The sequence below is a fragment of the Rana temporaria genome, chromosome 6 (genome assembly GCF_905171775.1).
Source record: "Rana temporaria chromosome 6, aRanTem1.1, whole genome shotgun sequence".
Lineage (NCBI taxonomy): Eukaryota > Metazoa > Chordata > Amphibia > Anura > Ranidae > Rana > Rana temporaria.
The window spans coordinates 131,146,998-131,163,174 of record NC_053494.1 but is presented as its reverse complement, the minus strand read 5'-3'; the positions used below and the strand labels follow the sequence as shown (position 1 = coordinate 131,163,174).

General features: G+C 40.9%; 1 protein-coding gene across 1 annotated transcript in view; it reads right to left on the bottom strand.

The window, feature by feature from the left end:
- Positions 1-255: 255 nt before the first annotated feature.
- LOC120943825 overlaps positions 256-16,177 on the bottom strand; it is a 38,868-nt gene continuing 22,946 nt past the window's right edge. The window contains exons 3-5 of the mRNA XM_040357375.1: positions 8,390-8,474; positions 5,456-5,548; positions 256-2,086 (exon numbers count right to left, since the gene is read on the bottom strand). Coding sequence (XP_040213309.1) covers positions 1,549-2,086; positions 5,456-5,548; positions 8,390-8,474 — 716 coding nt within the window. The 3' untranslated portion in view covers positions 256-1,548. The remainder of the gene's footprint in view (positions 2,087-5,455; positions 5,549-8,389; positions 8,475-16,177) is intronic.

Here is a 16,177-nt window from a genome sequence, read left to right as displayed (position 1 = left end):
GACCGCCCTGTCTTCCCCTGGCTCAGCGGGGATCAACGGAGCGATCCCCCGCTGACCATACGGAGGCGGATCATTACTGACCCGCCCCGTGTGAAAGGGGCCTTACAGCGCATTCCTATGGACCGATCTGTTAAACCACTGGAAGCACAGGAGGGGATAGTTTCAGCACCTGCACACCCCCACCATGACCCACTAAGACCAGGGGTACCATTTAAAAAAAAAAAAAAAAAACACACACGCACTGGGACATATAGCCGCCATTACACTGCCATTTTAAAAAGTAATCAAAGAGTCAACAAAATACTCCACAAAACAAGTTTAAGGTGGACAGATATCCGAGAAGGAAAAACATGTCAAACATTTTTCCATAAAGGAAAACCAATATCAGCAAGTGCACCAAAAAAAGGTCTCAACAGCCTTGAAAGCCCTGGGGACAGCATTGACAGAAGCTGCAGGATGATCTTCAAGCTCTAAAGTGGTACGCACTGCACCAATGATGGCCACAACTATCTAAGTTTCGGAGAATTGGCAGAAAGGCTGTGAATCCTGTAATGTAGGTTTAATGACTTAGGAGACTCAGTCACAGACAACCTTGGCAGCTGAGGGCCCAGAGGCCACAGGCAGGTCTGACAAGGATTCTGCTGGGGAAGGTGTGAAAGTAAACTTATGGCTTCCATGATCAGAGTCAACTATCAAAATGTGCCATTTGGCCCCCATGATAGTGTCATAGATGCATCCAAAACCAACAGCACTTAGAAGGCCTCAGCGAATGGCACAGACTCTAGCAAAGGGCTAAACACTCCAAGTCTTCAGTATCAAGCACCTCAGGTGGTATGTAGACATGGCACATACTCAGGAACCACCCCATAAAGCAGAACTCTCCCCCGTGTATTTAGAACCCTGCAACTCGGCTAAGATTAGTAGGCTAGGCCTTAGATACTCCAGAACCCAGCTGCTAGGTGTGCAAAGCCAGCACCCTAAACACCAAATGGCCAGAGAGCATAGAGTGCATGCAACACTAACCATCAGCACTCCGTCTCTCAGCATTAACCCCTTCTGCAGTAACATTTTTAAAATGGTATCTACCGTTCCTAGTTGAGAGGCAGCTTAGTGCTTAGCCTGCTCACTGTTGATATGGCTTTGGGCCCAGAGATTGCTTTGCAGATAATTTAACCAGTACACTCTGGTCTGTAAAGTGCCACAATGCAAAGTCCAGTCAGTTTTGTTACCAAAAAAATATTTCTCTCTCTTTTCCAGCCATCACTGCACAGAAGGACAAACAGAATTTAGGTGACAGATAAAACACCATGCTTTTGTCAGGTAGATTGAGTTTTTTTTTCCAGTTTAGATATATTTTAAAACAATTAAAATTAATAATCTGAAGGAACTAGAACTGTCAAAATTCCCATAAAGCACTTTCAAGGGATTAAAGTTCACCCTCTGTTAAAATTCTGCTTATCTATCTGGCATTTGCCAATGTGTTAATAGTTCATCAGCATTGACCCAAGCATGAATACAAACACAAATGGAAAATAAGTTTAAAATAAGTTAGATTGGATTCTCTCTAACAATACCACTTCTTAAGTATCCCAAGTTCATTCTCTGAAGTAGCTCTTTAAAACTTCCTTCCTGCACATGGGCAAAGACAGGGGGGCTTGCTACATCAAAACTGTTGTCGCTGTCCAGAGGATTAATATTAAAGCTCTGACTAGATGTTCCAAGACCTTCTTCTTGAGTAGCTGGCGAGTCCATGGCTGCATGCTCTGAAGTATTCTGTTCCTGCCAAGCGTTGATAGGTGCTACAATATCTGCCATGGAAGGAGAAGGAGATTTTTCTCTCTGTTTCTGCAAGCAATTCCTTTCCTTAGTCTCATCTAAACACTTATATCTTTTCACATTAAGCATTGTATCCTCTTCCTCACTAGAATCCAATACAAACGAATAGATTTTTTTTGTATCTTTCTTTACTATGCTGCACGACGAGGACTTCTGGAAGGATCTCTGGGCAGATCTTGGTCTTTTTCTTTTTTGTCTGCCATTAAAACTGTGAAATTGTTTCTTTGCTGTAGTACTTAAGCGAAGACTTCTATTTAAAAAAAAAAAAAGGCACACATTTAAAAGGAGAAATACACACACACACACACACACTATTATATATATATATATATTACACACACACACACTATTATATATATATATATTACACACACACACACACACACACACACACACACACACACACACATATATATATATATATATATATATATATATACACATACACACACACACATACACTATATATATATATATATATATATATATATATATATATATATATATATATATATATATACACACACACACACACACACACACACACATATATATACATAAACATACATATATATATATATGTATTACACACACACAGTACATATTCTATATATTAAAAAAAATATATAAATAAAAAAAACACAACACCTCATACAAAGCAAGTTTTACTTCCCGAGTTATAGCAGTTTTGATGAGCGTTTTCATACCTTACAATTACAGCTTTGCACAGCAACAGATTGTAAAATTTAACCCCCACAAGCTGCACATGCTTACCTTCCCTTTGCTGCTCACTGCTCTGTTTACTTGCCAGGAGCAACAACAAAAAGAAGCCTTTTGTATGTATATTGTTTAAAAATAAATAAATAAATAAATAAATAAATAAATAAATAAAAGCACAAAAATAAAATACTTTTTCTATAGAAGCTATAGTACGATTTCTGTGAATGGAGGAGCTAGGCAGAGTTAGGCACTTAGAGACTGACAGTGCCTCAGTTCTACTAACCCCCACTGCACTGGAAAATTACAGCATTTACATGCATTTGTAATGCATCTGCAGGGTCTCTCTTTTATCATTAAATATTTTTTGTTTACTTTTTTTAGTTACAGTCACATGGGTTTGCGGTGCATTCATGTGCGATACATTCACACGCTAGAAAAGGCAGCATGATTTTATGATTTATTTATTGTTTTTATCCTTTTTTTTTAACCACTTCAATACTGGGCATTTTCATTCTCTTCCTGCCCAGACCAATTCCTCAGTTTAGGCCGATACGTATTCTTCTACATTTTTTTTTAACCAAAAATATTTCAATAATCGTATATTGATTGGTTTGTGCAAAAGTAATAGCGTCTACAAAATTGTGACTGCGACATACATATCGGACACTTTTGACACATTTTTGGGACCTTTCACATTTATACAGCGATCAGTGCTATAAAAATGCATTGATTACTGTGTAAATGTGACTGGCAGGGAAGGGGTTAACACTAGGAGGCGATCAAGGGGTTAAATGTGTGTCCTAGGGAGTGATTCTAACTGTGGGGGGAGGGGACTGACAGGGGGAGGTGACTGATCGGTGTCCCTATGTACAAGGGACACACCATCGGTCTCCTCTTCCTGACAGGACGTGGATCTGTGTGTTCACACACACAGATCCACGTCCTTGGCTCTGCAACTGGCTCTGCAACTGCCAATCGTGGGGGCCTGGCGGACATCGCAGCCGCCAGGTACGCGCATCGGCACCCGATTGACGCGGCAGGCGTGTGCCCCCTAGCGTCCGGGAGGCCTAAGGAAACCATATGACAGCCACCCTGGATAGCAGTGCCACTTTGCGGCCGTCATTTTACAATATGCCGGTAATGACGTGGTTAAAAACAAAAACACCTAAAAGCACAGCAATGGTGTTAACTAGGCTCATTTAATATATATGTTTATTTTTATTTTTTTGCATACAAGTTAGACTGCATCTGGTGTAAATGAGTCCTTGAAGGGTAACTCCACTTTCTTGGGAAACAAAAATGCACAGTCAGTCAATTGCTACACAAGCCATTGGGGTCGATTTACTAAAACTGGAGAGTGCAAAGTCTGGTGCAGCTCTGCATAGATGTCAAAGCCAAATTGAAGAAGCTTCAACGCTCGTTCACACTGAAATTTCAAACCCGCATTTAAGTGCACGTTCAGGGGAGATCTGAAAATCAGTGCAGCGAGGCAAAGTTGGCGTTGCCGGCAATAGGCTGCGATTTGACATGGGGGCTGAAGTAAAAGCCGATTGCCTACCATGCAAAGCTGCACCAGATTTTGCACTTTTAGAAAATCAACTCTGTGTTGTAATTGAATTTTTATTACAAAATTACCCTTCCTTTTCAATCCACAGCCTTTTCGTTTCTATAAAATTCAATGTAACATGGCAACGTTATGTACAACACTGGTGTACAGAGCACCCCCAGAAATGTAATTTCCTGTTTGTGCAAACTTCTGGGAAAAAATTGACATGCCAATCACAAAGTCCAATTTTAGGCATCCTCTGTAACAGAGGGCCAGATTCAGGTAGAACTGCGGCGGCGTAACGTATCGTAGATACGTTACACCGCCGCAAATTTTCATTGCAAGTGCCTGATTCACAAAGCACTTGCGATGAAAACTACGCCGGCGGTCTCCGGCGTAAGCCCGCGTAATTTAAATGAGCGTGTGCCATTTAAATTAGGCGCGCTCCCGCACCGGACCTACTGCGCATGCTCCGTTTCGTAACTCCTGCCGTGCTTTGCGCGAAGTGACGTCATTTTTTCGAACGGTGACGCGCATAGCGTAATTCCGTATTCCCGGACGTGTTACGCAAACGACGTGAAATTTTACATTTCGACGCGGGAACGATGGCCATACTTTAGACAGCAATACATTTGCTGACTAAAGTTAAGGCACCAAAAACGACAACTAACTTTGCGCCGGGAAACTAGACTAGCGGCGACGTAGCGAACGCGAAAAACCGTTGTGGATCGCGGTAACTCCTAATTTGCATACCCGACGCTGGTTTATGACGCAAACTCCCCCCAGCGGCAGCCGCGGTACTGCATCCTAAGATCCGACAGTGTAAAACAATTACACCTGTCGGATCTTAGGGATATCTATGCGTAACTGATTCTATGAATCAGTCGCATAGATACTCTGAGAGATACGACGGAGTATCTGAGATACTCCGTGGTATCTGAGATACTCCGTGGTATCTGAGATACTCCGTGGTATCTCCACTGTGAATCTGGCCCAAAACCATCACTTTTGATGAGATACTCTCAAAAGGGTAACTCGCATCTAAAAAGGGATGCAGATCCTGCATTTTTGCCATTGGAAGAATCCAAGTACATCAGTTGATTAATAATGAAAGAGTCACTCCCATTCAGAACAGAAAAAGAAAAGTTGCACCTAAAATATAACCAAATGAAGTCCCGTACTGCTGTCAATTGCCTGGTGCCTGCCTGGTCCGCAACCCAAAGTTCCATAAGGCAAAGAGAAAAGTGGCAGCACTTCCAATATTAAAAATCCATGTTTATTGAAGAATATTTAAAAAGTGGAGTTACTCTTTAATATAGGTTAAACAAAAAATGACAAATCTTTCCAACTTACCTCTTAAGAAATGAATGTAGCCTGCAACATCTCAAAGAAAGGTTGATAGTTTGTTTACTGGTTCTGAGTTTCCTCACAACGCTATTCAAAGTTCTAGAACATAAAAATTGTTTTAAGTCAATAAAAACGATGTGTCATGATGTTAAACATGAGCGATCTAGGAATTGCAAGGATTTTTGTTGAGATACAAAAACACAAGGATTTCTGACAAAAGGTGACGGGAAAAGCATACTAATAAATGTGGATTATTTATATGCTATATGATATGATATATGATATGATATGGGTACAAGATAATCAAGTTAGAGTACAAACAGGTCCTTATTCTGCAGGAAGAGTGATTATAATGCATGGTTGATGACACAAAAAGGTAAAAAAATAAAAAATAAAAAAAAAATAAACATTAAGCACTAAATTGCCCCAAAAATGCTTGATATAAAAAAAAAAAAAAATTCACAATGTTTCCCATGATTATTTTGTTTATGTAAAAAACAAAGTTGTGATTAAGACCCCTTTTGGCCTACATGCGGAGTTGAACTATTTGGATGCTTGTATAGTCCCATGGTGGAGTGGCGGCTTTCATCTCATACAAGTTTATCACCATCCATTGTTCTGGAGACAGGATGTGCTTTGTTTATGGAAACACAAAGTGATATTTACTGCTATAGTGGCAATATCCTTTTTCCTTTGAATTTGGCTATGGATTAAAAACAAAACTAAAAAAACACTGTGGCATTTTATAGCCTTTTCCAAAGAAACTCCAAAATAAGCGTTATTGAATGACTTCTGGCAAATGCACTGATCAGCTATAACATTATGACCATCCACCCAATATGGAGTAGGTCTCCCTTTTGCTGCCAACAGCCCTGCCTTATCGAGGCATGGACTCCACTAGACAAAGCATCATACTTCCTCCGCTGACTTACCTTCTTCCCATTTTTTAGATCAACTTCAGAAACATATTTGCTTGCTGGATAATATATCTCACCCACTTTCAGGTGCCATTGTTGGGCGGGAATCAATGTTATTCACTTTACCTGTCAGTGGTCATAATCCAATGGCTGATCTGTGCATAATGTACAGTGCCTTGAAGAAGTATTCATACCCCTTGAAATGTTACACATTTTGTCATGTTACAACCAAAAACCTAAATGTATTTTATCGGGATTTTATGTGATAGACCAACACAAAGTGCCACATAATTGTGAAGTGGAAGGAAAATGATTTTTTTTTTACAAATAAATGTGAAAGTGTTGTGTGCATTTCTATTCAGCCCCCCTGCGTCAATACTTTGTAGAACCGCCTTTCGCTGCAAGTCTTTTTGGGGATGTCTATCAGCTTTGCACATCTAGAGAGCGATTTTTGCCCATTCTTCTCTGCAAAATAGCTCAAGTTCTGTAAGATTGGATGGAGAGCGTCTGAACAGCAATTGGATTTATGTCTGGACTTTGACTGGGCCATACTAACACATGAGCATGCTTTGATCTAAACCATTCCATTGTAGCTCTGGATGTATGTTTAGGGTCGTTGTCCTGCTGGAAGGTGAACCTCTGCCCAGACCCAGACAGGTTTTCTTCTAAAATTGCCCTGTATTTTGCTCCGTCCATCTTCCCATAAACTCTGACCAGCTTCCCTATCCGTGCTGAAGAAAAGCATCCCCACAACATGATGCTCCCGCCACCATGTTTCATGGTGGGGATAACGTGTTCAGGGTGATGTGCAGTGTTAGTTTTCCACCACACTCAGCGGTTTGCTTTTAGGCCAAAAAGCTCAATTTTGGTCTCATCAGACCAGAGCACCTTCTTCCACATGTTTGCTGTGTCCCCCACATGGCTTCTCGAAAATTGCAAATGGGACTGCTTACGGCTTTCTTTCAACAATGGCTTTCCTCTTGCCGCTCTTCCATAAAGGCCAGATTTGTGGAGTGCACGACTAATAGTTGTCCTGTGGACAGATTCTCCCACCTGAGCTGTGGATCTCTGCAGCTCCTCCAGAGTTACCATGGGCCTCTTTGCTGCTTCTCCGATTAATGCTCTCCTTGTCCAGCCTGTCAGGTTAAGTGGACGGCCATGTCTTGGTAGGTGTGCAGTTGTGCCAAACGCTTTCCATTTTTGGATGATGGATTGAACAGTGCACTGTGAGATATTCAATGCTTGGGATATTTTTTATGACCTAACCATGCTTTAAAATGTCTCTACAACTTTATCTCTGACCTGTCTGGTGCGTTTCTTGGCCTTCAGGATGCCATTTGTTCACTTGGGCTCTCCAACAAACCTCTGAGGGCTTCACAGAACAGCTGTATTTATACTGAGATTAAAAATCACACACAGGTGCACTCTATTTACAGATTAGGTGACTTCTGAAGGTAATTGGTTCCTCTAATACCCCCAACTAAAATCTAGAGTAAAAAGGGCTGAATACAAATGCATGCCACACTGTTCAGTTATTTGTAAATAATATTAAAAAACATTTATCACTTTCCTTCCAATTATGTGCCACTTTGTGTTGGTCTATCACATAAAAGCCCAATAAAATACATTTGTTTGTGGTTGTAACATGTCAAAATGTGAAAGGTTTGACGGGGGATGAATACTTTTTCAAGGCACTGTACATCTCAGGTAGACCCCGCTCTTGTTGCTGGGAGCGATCTGTGTGGCGCCCTTCCAGCACAAAGGGAGATACGCATATGTGCAGCCCCATGGAATAAAGCCCACTTCCGTGAGGCTGCATATACAGTATGTGTTACTTGGGCGTGAAAGGGTTAAACATTAGGCTGTAATTCTATGAAATTAACCTTGCCTGGGTTATTAGAAAAGCAAGGGAAGATTTTAGACATGTCTGTGGAAATAGACGTGTTCCATGTCACCTCGTCATTAGATATGCTACATAGGACAAATGTAAAGCTACAGTATATATATTTTTTTTTAATACAACCTGTGTTGATTCTTCATGTTACTTCTTTTTTGTGTGGGAACTCGGTTCATCATCATCCAGAATTTACTGCTCCAGTGGCTATACGCTAGACAAAAGAGTTATTGGTTTAAAAACCATCATTAAAAAAAAAAAAAGGGAAGAAGGGGGATGAAACACAGTCAACCTATAAGTGAAAAGCAATGCATAGTGACTTAACATACATTATCAACACCATCAGCATTAAAACTGCACTCCCTGCCAGTGTTAAATGGCCTATAAACTACACCTTACCACCCATGTCTAGATTGAAAGGTCTATTCAGCTCTCCATACCAGTTGCCAACTGCTCTGGACATGAGTGGTGTAGCTAGCCCCATAGAAGACTATAGGGAAAAGAAAAAGCACCAGATAAACACTGATAACCCATTAAATCATCTCATTAGAATTAGGAGAATAAAATTCTATGCCAGTTGAAGGAGGGTCACACACAGCTGGTATCATCCACAAGAAACTTTACTGGAGACTGCTCAGACAGAACCATGCTCTGTCTGAGCAGTCTCCAATAAAGTTTCTTTTGAATACCAGTGGTGTGGGACCCTCCTTTTCAGACTGGCATCATCTGCTACAGGATGGTTAGTGTGCTCTGTGCTGGTCTGAACCTGCCCTTTGCAACTTACAGTAAGTGTCTCATTACTGAAGCCATATAGGATTAAAAAAAGGAGTAAAAAAAAAAAAAACTCTCGAGGAAAAAGCAGACTTTGTGGGCATATGAAGCAGTAATTATAAAAAAATGTATCTTTATTACAAAAATTATTAAAATTACATATAACCGACAAACACCCCATTACTTGACAAGGTCAACAGATACCCGATAAAACAGACATGGAGGTATGGAAGTAGAAGAAAAAGGTCCAGAATAGATGCAAAATAAGCAGTATATATCAAGGGGTTAGGTCCATAAGCTCTTCCATGCTTGCTTGTCAACGTGTTTCACAATTCAATAGCTTCTTCAGGACATACTGGGTAGGTGTTGATAGGCCTTGAGACCGGGTACCGATTGAACCAATCCTTCAAGGGGATTAACTTCCAGATGTTAAAGACATTCAACTATTCACATGTGATTGGGGGGGGGGGGTGTATGTCGGGTATCCCTTATTTGAGGGCTCAATTAGTGGAGACAGACTCAAAAACCCAGAGTAGGGTGGAGGCGCCTCGCCTTGTAGTCTTCAGCAGTGCGTGGTTGATGTTGAGCCCCTCTTACCTGCTTCCCAATTGACAACGCTTTGACAAGCAAGCATGGAGGAGCTTATGAACCGAATCCCTTGATATACTGTATACATATACTGCTTATTTTGCATTTATTATGGACCGCTCTCATCTACTTAGTGAAAGGATCCATACCTCCATGTCTGTTTTATTGGGCATCTGTTGACCTTGTCAAGTAATAGGATGTTTGTCGGTTATATGTCATTTTAATAATTTTTATAATAAAGATAATTTTTTTTTTTTTTTTTATAATTACCCCTTCATGATATGCCCACAAAGTCTTTTTATCTTAATTCATGCGATGTGCTCATGTGCCATACAGTTACTCACAAAAGTGTAATAGGTAGGAAATTAGATTTGAAATGTATGTCCCTAGAACATCTGATGGTGCTCCTTGAAAAAACGAACAAAAAAACAAAAGAAAAATTTAATTTTCTTTCCACGTTTTCTAAAAACTTGTGGAAAAAAAATTACATGTTCAAAAGACTCATTATGTCTCATAGATTATGTATTGGGGGGGGTTGGAGTTGCTTTCCAAACTGGGGTTAATTTTGTGGGTGTTTACATCATCCTGGTACTCCAGGGCCTTCAAAAGTGTAGTGCCCTGTACACACGATCGGTTCGTCTGAAAACGGTCCATCCGGTTTTAAAATGTTCTGATGGTTAAAAAAACAAATAGAAAAACGATCCTCTGTGGGGAAATCCATCGGTCAAAACTCCACGCATGCTCAGAATCAAGTCGTTGCATGCTCGGAAGCATTGAACTTTATTTTTCTCTGCACGTCGTATTTTACGTCACCACGTTGCACACGATCGTTTTTTTAACTGATGGTGTGTAGGCAAGACCGATGAAAGTCAGCTTCATCGGATATCTGATGAAAAAAAATCAGATATCGTATGAACTGATCGTGTGTACGTGGCATAATAGGCAGTGGCGTATCTAGGGTATGGCAGCCATGGCAAGTGCTATGGGCGCCATATGAAGGGGGCACTGTTGAGTGGCTGGGCAGCAAGGCACTTACCAGGGTCCAAGGGTCTCTTCTTCCCTCCCCCCCGAGTATAGGCAGGATCTCCTTTTCAGCACCTTTGCCAATGGACTATGGCAGCGCTATCCCTGCTGCGTTCAGCCACAACCCTCCCCTGTTCTCCCAGGCTCTCCCATTCCATCTGGTCAGATTGGCAGCGCACAGAGAAGGAGGAACATCAGTTTCTCCCTCTCCTCTGTGAAAACTGAGGCCTTAAAGCGCTGGTTCTGCGGGAAAACGATTTTTTTTTTTTTTAATATGATTCTGCCGCTGTTAATATAGCTAATGTCTCACTCACCAGTCCTATAGAAGCAGCCACGATCGTTCCGATTTGCCGAAAAAGGATGTTTTATAAAACAGATAGATGGACGTTTCCATCTTGTTTGTGGGCACTCCTGAAGCCCACCACTGTTTACTTCTGGGATGCGGTGAATGCTGTCCCAGCATTCGCCGCGCCTTCAACACTGCACAACTCAGACTCGGGTGGGCGGGCGGAGGTGGAGAAGGATTCTAAATTACATTATCTCCAGCCCCGTCCCTAAAGCAGGTCCGTGAAAGACAGACTCGGGTGGGCGGGCGGAGGCGGAGCAACATTCTGAATGACATTATCGCCAGCACCGCCTCCAGCCCTGTCCCTAACAAACACTAGCGCTGGTCGGGGGGAGAATGAACATACACGCCCACTACCCGCGGCGGATTTTGATTGACAGCGCAGAAACGGCAGCAGAAAAAGGGTAAGGATCAAGGAAAAAAAAAATAACACGAATTACGGTCTATGGCTAGCATTTTCATTGAGCTAAAGTGAAAATATAGGGTGAACCTCCGCTTTAAGTGATGAATATTTCATCACTTCCAGTATTGGTTCTGCATTTACCTGGCCTTGGAGGGCAGAGGAGGGATCAGGGGTCTAATAAACCCCAGATTTCTCCATAAAGAGGATATGTTACTACCCAAGGTATCACAAGGGATGATAAATATCACTAGTTTTGTTAGCGGTTTTCTTTGTTAAGGTTATCTGAAAGATGGGTTTCAAATGTTTCGACAGGGGCGCAGTTTCAGTGCTTGCCATAGGCGCTTTTTTCACTAGATACACCTCTGATAATAGGTAGTCAAGAAATTAAATGTGCAATTTAGGTCCTTAGGACTACCTGCATGGTACTCCCTGCATTTTGTGGCCTCTGTTTGTATCACCATACCCAGGAGTAGCAGAATGTGTTTTGGGGTGTTATTCGTGGTATGCACAGGCCATGTGAGAGAAATATCCTGTTAACCATTTCAACCTCGGACCATTACGCTGGTCAAAGACCAGGCCCCTTTTTGCGATTCGGCACTGCGTCGCTTTAACTGACAATTGCACGGTCGTACGATGTGGCTCCCAAACATAATCAACGTCCTTTTTTTTCCCACAAATAGAGCTTTCTTTTGGTGGCATTTAATCACCTCTGCGGTTTTTATTTTTTGCACTATAGAGACAAAAATAGAGTGACAATTTTGAAAATAAAAATAGATTTTTTTTACTTTTTGCTATGATATCCCCCCCAAAAAAAATATTAGTTTTCCTCAGTTTAGGCCGATATTCTTCTACATTTTTTTAACAAAAATGAGAAAGAAAGAAAACCGCAATTAGTGTTTACTGATCGGTTTGCGCTAAAGTTATAACGTCTACAAAATAGGGGATAGTTTTATGGCATTTTTATTAATAATTTTCTTTTTAATAGTAATGACGGCGATCAACGATTTTTAATTGTACCTGCAACATTGTGGCAGACACATCGGACACTCTTGACACATTTTTGGGACCAATGTCATTTTTACAGCGATCAGTGCTATAAAAATGCACCGGTTACTGTGAAAATTACACTGGCAGTGAAGGGGTTAACCACTGGGTGGCGCTGTAGGGGTTGAGTGATTCTTACCGTTAGGGGGCGTGGCTACACGTGACCGATGACCGTTCCCGATCACGGGGAACAGCCATCAGTGACTGTCACTAGGAATAGGAAAATGCCTTGCAATCGTGGGCGGCCCAGGAACATCGCGGGTCCCGGAACCCGCAAACATGCTCACGAGGCACGCAAGCGCACCCGCTGGGCGGCAGATTTAAAGGGACGTACCTGTACGCCAATCTGCCTGCCCGTGCCATTCTGTCGACGTACATATGCCTCCTACTAAATACCTTGGAAGGTCTGCTTTCCAAAAAAGGGGTCATTTTTACGTTCCTGGCTTGTTAGTGTCTCAAGAAATGAGACAGGCCAGCAGTACATTAGATGTGATCAATTTCCAGTAATTGGCACCATAGCTTGTAGAGACTATAACGTTCACAAAGACCAAATAATATGTACGGATTGTGATTATTTTTACCAAAGATATGTAGCAGTATAAATTTGACAAAAAAAAAAAATTATTATATATATATATATATATATATATATATATATATATATATATATATATATATATATATATATATATATATTTATTGAGGAAAATAAGTATTTGAACACCCTATTTTGCAAGTTCTCCCACTTGGAAATCATGGAGGGGTCTGAAATTGTCATCGTAGGTGCATGTCCACTGTGAGAGACATAATCAAAAAAAAAAAAAAAAATCATAAATTGTGATTTCTGGATTTTAACTATTTATTTGTATGATACAGCTGCAAATAAGTATTTGAACACCTGTCTATCAGCTAGAATTCTGACCCTCAAAGACCTGTTAGTCTGCCTTTAAAATGTCCACCTCCACTCCATTTATTATCCTAAATTAGATGCACCTGTTTGAGGTCATTAGCTGCATAAAGACACCTGTCCACCCCATACAATCAGTAAGAATCCAACTACTAACATGGCCAAGACCAAAGAGCTGTCCAAAGACACTAGAGACAAAATTGTACACCTCCACAAGGCTGGAAAGGGCTACGGGGAAATTGCCAAGCAGCTTGGTGAAAAAAGGTCCACTGTTGGAGCAATCATTAGAAAATGGAAGAAGCTAAACATGACTGTCAATCTCCCTCGGACTGGGGCTCCATGCAAAATCTCACCTCGTGGGGTCTCAATGATCCTAAGAAAGGTGAGAAATCAGCCCAGGACTACACGGGAGGAGCTGGTCAATGACTTGAAAAGAGCTGGGACCACCGTTTCCAAGGTTACTGTTGGTAATACACTAAGACGTCATGGTTTGAAATCATGCATGGCACGGAAGGTTCCCCTGCTTAAACCAGCACATGTCAAGGCCCGTCTTAAGTTTGCCAATGACCATTTGGATGATCCAGAGGAGTCATGGGAGAAAGTCATGTGGTCAGATGAGACCAAAATAGAGCTTTTTGGTCATAATTCCACTAACCGTGTTTGGAGGAAGAAGAATGATGAGTACCATCCCAAGAACACCATCCCTACTGTGAAGCATGGGGGCGGTAGCATCATGCTTTGGGGGTGTTTTTCTGCACATGGGACAGGGCGACTGCACTGTATTAAGGAGAGGATGACCGGGGCCATGTATTGCGAGATTTTGGGCAACAACCTCCTTCCCTCAGTTAGAGCTTTGAAGATGGGTCGAGGCTGGGTCTTCCAACATGACAATGACCCGAAGCACACAGCCAGGATAACCAAGGAGTGGCTCTGTAAGAAGCATATCAAGGTTCTGGCGTGGCCTAGCCAGTCTCCAGACCTAAACCCAATAGAGAATCTTTGGAGGGAGCTCAAACTCCGTGTTTCTCAGCGACAGCCCAGAAACCTGACTGATCTAGAGAAGATCTGTGTGGAGGAGTGGGCCAAAATCCCTCCTCCAGTGTGTGCAAACCTGGTGAAAAACTACAAGAAACGTTTGACCTCTGTAATTGCAAACAAAGGCTACTGTACCAAATATTAACATTGATTTTCTCAGGTGTTCAAATACTTATTTGCAGCTGTATCATACAAATAAATAGTTAAAAAAATCATACATTGTGATTTCTGGATTTTTTTTTTTGATTATGTCTCTCACAGTGGACATGCACCTACGATAACAATTTCAGACCCCTCCATGATTTCCAAGTGGGAGAACTTGCAAAATAGCAGGGTGTTCAAATACTTATTTTCATATATATATATATATATATATATATATATATATATATATATATATATATAAAATTTTGCAAAATGGATAAAAAATAAAATAAAAAAAATCATAAACAGAAACTAAGAAAAATGCAATTTTTTTTTACTAAATTTTCTGTATTTTTTCATTTATAGCGCAAAAAAAAATAAAGAACCCAGTGGTGATTTTATACCACCAAAAGAAACCATTTTTTTGTTTTAGATAAAAAAATAAATAAAAAAAAAGGGGACAAACAATTAATTTGGGTACAGTATTGCATAACTGAGTAATTGCCATTCAAAATGTGAGAGCACTGAAAGCTGAAAATTGGTCTGGTGAAGGAGATTTGAACACAACCTGCTGGCTTAAAAAGAGAACATGACAATAACTGGCAATATATTCTCTCTCTCTCACACACACACACACACACACACACACACACACACACACACACACACACACACACACACACACACACACACACACACACACACACACACACACACACACACACACACACAGTGTCCCAAAAGTCTAGATCCATAGGCATCGTATTTGAAATCATCACTTCTTTTATTATAACCACTTGACCTCCAGAATATTTACCCCCCTTCATAACCAGGCATTTTTTTGCGATATGGCACTGCATTACTTTAACTAACAATTATGCGTTCATGCAACGCTGCACCCAAATGAAATTTATGTCATTCCCACCCCCACCACACAAATGGACCATTCTTTTGGTATTTGATCACCTCTGGGTCTTTTTTTTTTGTGTGCTATAAACAATAAAAAAAAAAAAAAACACACAATTGATTTTTATAAAAGTTTTCTTTACTTTCTGCTATAAAAAAAACACATCTAATAAAAAATGTCTTCATAAATTTAGGCCAATACATTTTCTTGGTAAAAAGAAATCCCAATAAGCATATATTGAAAGGTTTGTGCAAAGTTATAGCATCTACAATCTATGGGATTTACTATGGATTTTTTTTTTTTTTATATATATATAAATTATACTCGCAATAATGGCAGCGATCAGCGACTTATAGCGGGACTGTGAAATTGCAGCAGCCAGTCTGACACTTTGTGGGAACCAGTGACACTAATACAGTGATCAATGCGAAAAATAAGCACTGTCACTGTACTAATAACACTGACTGGGAAGGGGTTAAACATCTAAGGCGATCAAAAGGGTTAAATGTCTGCCTAACCAGTGCATGCACTGTTTGTGCCGTTTTTAACTAAGGGATGTGATGGATTTTATTCCCTGGTTTGCAGGGAAAGAAAATCCATCATATCCCTGCTGACAGAACAGAGCTCTGCCTTGTTTACACAGGCAGAGAGCTGTTCTCTCTCTCTCCTTGTCAATATTGCTATTGCCGAGTCTAATCACAGCACAGCATGCGGGGCACACGCCCCCTACCTGGAAGTTCCGGATCATG